This window comes from Arachis duranensis, chromosome 1 (assembly GCF_000817695.3).
Source record: "Arachis duranensis cultivar V14167 chromosome 1, aradu.V14167.gnm2.J7QH, whole genome shotgun sequence".
Lineage (NCBI taxonomy): Eukaryota > Viridiplantae > Streptophyta > Magnoliopsida > Fabales > Fabaceae > Arachis > Arachis duranensis.
In genome coordinates this window covers 88,579,615-88,585,239 of record NC_029772.3, presented here as the reverse complement: position 1 = coordinate 88,585,239, position 5,625 = coordinate 88,579,615, and the positions used below count along the sequence as shown (strand labels likewise).

Sequence of the window (5,625 nt, the reverse complement as noted above, 5' to 3'; positions counted from 1 at the left end):
CCCGGGACTTAGAAGGTGAACATTTTTTCTTGGGCTAGAGGATTGAAAAATATCCCATGCTCCGAATTTGGACAATAATGTGCCGTTAGCCCATTTAAGAGTTCAAACTCTAGAGGATACATTTGAGGGAAAAAATGTGATAAATGTGTGAAAAGTGTGTGGATGTATTGTGTACCTAAAGTTGGAGGTTATCCAAGTACCTAGGATTGAGGGTTGTCCAATCTATTGACAAAAAAAAAAAAAAACATAGATTGAACCAACCCCGGATTAGTTAAGTGTTGGGGATTTGAATCTTGTCTTGTACATACAATAATTTATTGGTTAGTAACATACTCTTAAATAGAGTTCCGATCTGCGACAAATTAGTTCTTAATCTGTCGGGTTAGGAGATACTATAAACAACAACAAAAATAACATAGATTGTGTAAAAAAAACATAAATTAAAAAATTATTATACAAATGTAAATATTAAATAAATTTGAGTATATTTTACAAAAAAAAAACGTATTCCTTATTCATTCTACTATTCTTTTCGGTTATTATTATTCTTTAGACTTAACTATCTTTTATTTTTAACTTTTTAACAGACTTTTCAATCATCTTTAGTGTATTTTTAAATGTTTGCTATCTTGCTCTACAGCTACTTTTATCCTGATGAGTTGTAAGTAGCTAGGATGGAGTTGTAAAACTATTATCACCTAAATGGTCAACGTTTCCTATCATATAGAATAGAATAAGAACTAGCCAAAACGTGGAAAACATGAATATAAAAATCCATTCTTTGTCGGGGAAAAATGTAGGAAACAAAGCACATGGGAAATAGTTTACTTTAACCAGCATTATTACATGTTATCCAATAGTTTACTTATAATTTAGAGTCTTTTTTAGCGCTCAAATATTAAGTTAGAAGACATATCAGAGCTTTTTTTTTGGTGACTATATCAGAGTTATAATATTATGAATTTTTTTACTTATGCCATTATAAAGGTATAAATTACTTTTTAGGTTTAGTTATTCCAAAAGAATAAGTTCTTTTTTCATTAGTTGTTTGATATTTTAGTGTAGTATTATAAGTTGAGCCACATTCCTTTAGATAAATATATAATCAATTTGATAACCTCCTCTTTAGAGAGAATAATAATTATAATTATAATTATAATGTAGCCATTAAACTCATAAAATGAGTTATTAGGTATTATGTTAATCGATGAAAAATTATTATCATCTTTATAATATCTTCTATAGAATTTTTTAAGAATCTAAAATAATCATTGAAACTGGTTCTTTTGCCTACTCTTAAACTCGAATACTCGATTAGTAGTAATAATAGTTTTAAAAAACATTCCAAAACAATATATATTTCAGCTATACTACCTCAAATTTCTCTTTGATAATTACACCAAAAGACTTACGTGCTTGCAAATTTTCAGTGTCCGCTAAAAGTAACCAAAATAGCTTCAAAATTCTCCCAATATCACCATATATACTCAAAATAAAACATAAAAAAAATCTATCGTTTACATGGGAGAAATCAGCAATTGATACGTTTACATAATAAGTTCGTTCACTTCAGTTAGTACTTCTCTTAATTTTCACTTGTTAGGCACAATTTGTGTTTACATATATATCATGAATATGACAAAACTCAATGATGATATTCAGAATTCAGAAATTGATTGATTATCTGGTTAAACCTTCAATTTTTTTTTATAATTTCTCTTACTTCGATAGGTTAATAATTAAATCAGAACTCCATTTAAAAATTTATTACCAATCAATAAATTATTATATACAAACACGAGACACTTATTTAAACAAACAAGTAAATTATAACTATGGTACCAACTTAGCTTGGTTAGTTAAACCCTCAAATAAAGGGGTAAATTTGTACAAAACTTACGACCTATCTTCGAAAAAAAATAGAAAAGTCTAGCTCCAGCAATTTTATTATATTTTGGTCAGCATGTAACCAGCAAAAAAAGTAAATTATTGGATGAAATTTCATACCAATCTCACACCATCAAATCATTATTAATAGCTAATTGATGGCTACTAATCACAAATGTTACTGGCTTTAACATTGCTAAAAAAAATTACAAAACTTTTCCATCAACACAAACTAAGTTTTACCAGTAAGCATAACTGCATAAGCATATTCTTTCAAAGTCACTTGTTCTTTAGGCGGTTACTCTTCAAGAAACCCCTGAGCACATCCATCACGGATCCGAAATCCGGATTGACCGTCACGGGAGGGTTAGCGAACTGACCCATCCCAGGAATAGCACCAGAATGATAATCAGTCTTACTCTGAGTGAACTTCAACCCATGGGCAGTGCTAACCACCACCGTCCGATCAGTGGGCCCTATCACCCCACTCCTCCGAAGCTTAATCAGAGCCGTCAAAGCCACCCCAGTGTGCGGACATATGAACATACCCGTCGAATCAGCTTGAGCCATGGCATCCATCAGCTCCTCCTCGCTCGCCTCCTCAACAATCCCCTCCGAATTTCTCAGCGCAAACACCGCCCTATCAATAGAAACCGGATCGCCAATCTGTATTGCAGAAGCGAACGTCGATTTCGCGGTCACGGCCTTAAACTCCTTCCACCCGCTCTTGTAGTACCGGTACAGAGGATTCGCGTTCGCGGCTTGAGCGCAAACGAGCCTTGGGATCCTATCCACGAGCCCTAAATCCTTGCACATTTTGAATCCCTTGTAGAAGGCGTAGATGTTCCCTAGGTTTCCGCCGGGAACGATGACCCAATCGGGAACCTCCCAATCGAACTGCTGAAGAATCTCAATAGCGGCGGTTTTCTGACCTTCCAGCCTCAGGCTGTTCAGCGAGTTCGCCAAGTAGATAGGTAACTCTGAAGTGATCTCACGAATCAGCTTCATGCAGCCGTCGAAATCGGTGTCGATGCTCAAAACCAACGCGCCGTTCGCAATCGGCTGAACCAGTTGCGCCGTTGAGATCTTGTTCGCGGGAAGGAACACGATGGAAGGGATCCCCGCCGCCGCGCAGTACGCCGAGAGAGCCGCTGACGTGTCACCTGTTGAAGCGCACCCAACCCCTACAACCGTCCGGTTCAACTTGCGCAATCGGTTCACCTGATAATAATAATAATAATAATAATAGTGTAATACAGCATCGCAGAATTCAGTAATTGACAGTTGGAATGAACTGGAGCTAACTTAACTAGTTAGGTTGTTGAGAAGCTGTTAGGGTAGTTAGGGTAGAAATTATGTGGTGAGTAAATTAATTTTGTTGTACCTGGCTGACGAGGACGGTCATGCCCAGGTCCTTGAAGCTTCCGGTGTGGCTGATGCCGCAGTGCTTGACCCAAAGGTCGTTCATGGAGAGGTACTGTTTTCCGAACCGTTCGGCCCAGAAGAGGTTGGAGTTTCCTTCGAAGGCGCTAACGATGTCGTCGGGATCGATCTCCGGTAGCACCCACTCCTTCTTGCTCCATACGCCGGAGCCGTACGGCCACGCAGTCTTCCCCACTCGCGAGTCGAACAGAGAGCGCCAGTACGCACCGTCGAACCTCGACAGCGCCTCCATGTCGTGTTGAACGTCAAGCAGCCCGCCAGAGCGGCTACGGTACACGATATCATCCAGGGAGTACCATTCCGCCGAGTCGAATCCCGCGTTGAAGGGAACGTACCTCGCCATGAAGCCTCGGCTGTCGCAACCGGAAGCCGAGCGGTGGCGGCGTGCCTCGTCCTTGATGTTCTCTTCGGCGTTGCGGCGGCTGTGGTTATGCGGCGGCGCCGTCGGTGGGTGAGAGTTTGTGCTTGTGGTGGGAGAGGAGGAATCGTATGTGGATGAGGTGCATGCTATTACGTTGGGGGCGAGGCGGTTTTTTCTCTTGGTAGTTGGATTAGTAGGTTTTGGGGTGAGAGTGGAGAAGGAAGGGTTGAACAACGATGATGACACCATTGTTTTGCTTTTCTTTCTTCGAAGTAACGGAGAAGCGAAGTGAGTTAGAGTTAGTGAAGGTTATGGCGCGTGTGTGGTTGTGGTTTAGTGTTGGTTTTTGGGGGGTTTATGGATTATGAATTTATTCGATTTCTGAGGTTAATGGATAATCAATGGTGACATGGGGATGGGTGGGTGTGAGGAGATTAATGCACGTGTGGTGACACTCTGAGAACCGAAGGCCATGTGTTACTCGTGTGCTGAAATTATTCATTTCGTAGTGGGTGAGCCAATACTGGGGGATATTCTTTTAACTTGCTTATAATAATTTAGCTCCTAAATCTCTCATAAAATAATATGAGGTGATTAGACTGAATCATACACTGTTCTTGCTAATTAAATAGGTTTTAGGTCTTTGGGAACCTAAGAAATCTCTGATTAATTGGTAATGACAAAAAGCAATGGGAAAGGTCCACAGCAATCCCCTATTCTCCAGAATTGGACGGAGAAAAGGAAGAGGATAGTTCTCCATTGCTCCTTCACCAACGAAATCATGGAAAGTTTTACCTGTGATTCCTTTTAGACAGCAAAAAAGTTAGTTACTATTTTTATTAGGGAGTTATTCAAATAAACACACTTAAAACTTATTTTTAAGATATTTTTTAGTAATTAAAATTTAATATATATAATCGATTAAATCGTATTATTTTTGTCAAAATTATATTAGATAAATTGATTTGACCGAAAAATAGTGAATTAAATTTTGAATCGGTCTAAATTAATATATAAAATTGGGATATTTTAGTTATATATATATATAGGAGTATTTTAATCATTTTCTATAATAAGAGTATTGTAGTCATTAATAATATTAATTTAGACCAGTTCAAAATTTGATTCTCCATTTTTTCGCTCAAATCAATTTGTCTAGTCTAATTTTAACAAAAATAACACGATTTAATCGATTATATGTGTTAAATTTTAATTATTAAAAAACATCTTTAAAAAAAGACGTTTTAAACGTCTTTATCCGAGTGACTCTCTTACTATTATACAACTCCCAATCTTAGGTACACATCTCACCCACTGACCCACACATTCTTCCCACATTTTATCACAATTTTTTTCAATTGCATTATCTAGAGTTTGAACCCTAGACCTTTGAGATAGGGAGGGAGAGAAATGCCATGTGAACTAAGGGTGTGTTTGTGAAACACGTTGGAGAGGATAAAAGTGCGTTTCAGTACTTTGAACGTTGTTTTTTGATATTTGACAACTTTTTTTCTCTGAATGCCAACGTGATTCTGCATCCCAAAAGCTCGTTTACTAGAAGTAAAAAATTATAACTTCTGCGTTTACTCAACGCACATTTAGGTTGTTGCTAGTTATTATTGATTTTTCCATGATTTTTTCTAAATAAATACTGAGAATATTAAAACAATTATTCTAATTTTTGTGCACTGTTTACTATTTTAATTTTTTTATAATATATATTATTGTTCCTATTAAAAATGATAAATTAAATAAAAAATTAATTATAAATAATAATAAAAATATAACTAATAAAAAATTAGAACTTAAAATAATAATAAAAATAAGATCATTAAGAATACTTAAAAAAAGTACTAAAATATGTTATTTTATATATTATAAATACTTATAAATTTGTTCATTTTTATATGTTATTTTTTAATTTTATAAATAAA

The 5,625-nt window shown here is 36.1% G+C and overlaps 1 protein-coding gene across 1 annotated transcript; it reads right to left on the bottom strand.

The window, feature by feature from the left end:
- Positions 1–1,920: 1,920 nt before the first annotated feature.
- LOC107496997 (threonine synthase 1, chloroplastic) lies at positions 1,921–4,200 on the bottom strand. The gene is made up of 2 exons (XM_016118337.3): positions 3,272–4,200; positions 1,921–3,108 (listed from the first exon to the last, which is right to left on the bottom strand). The coding sequence occupies exons 1-2, from the start codon at positions 3,938–3,940 to the stop codon at positions 2,167–2,169; spliced, it is 1,611 nt and encodes a 536-aa protein (XP_015973823.1). The 5' UTR covers positions 3,941–4,200; the 3' UTR covers positions 1,921–2,166.
- Positions 4,201–5,625: the final 1,425 nt, after the last annotated feature.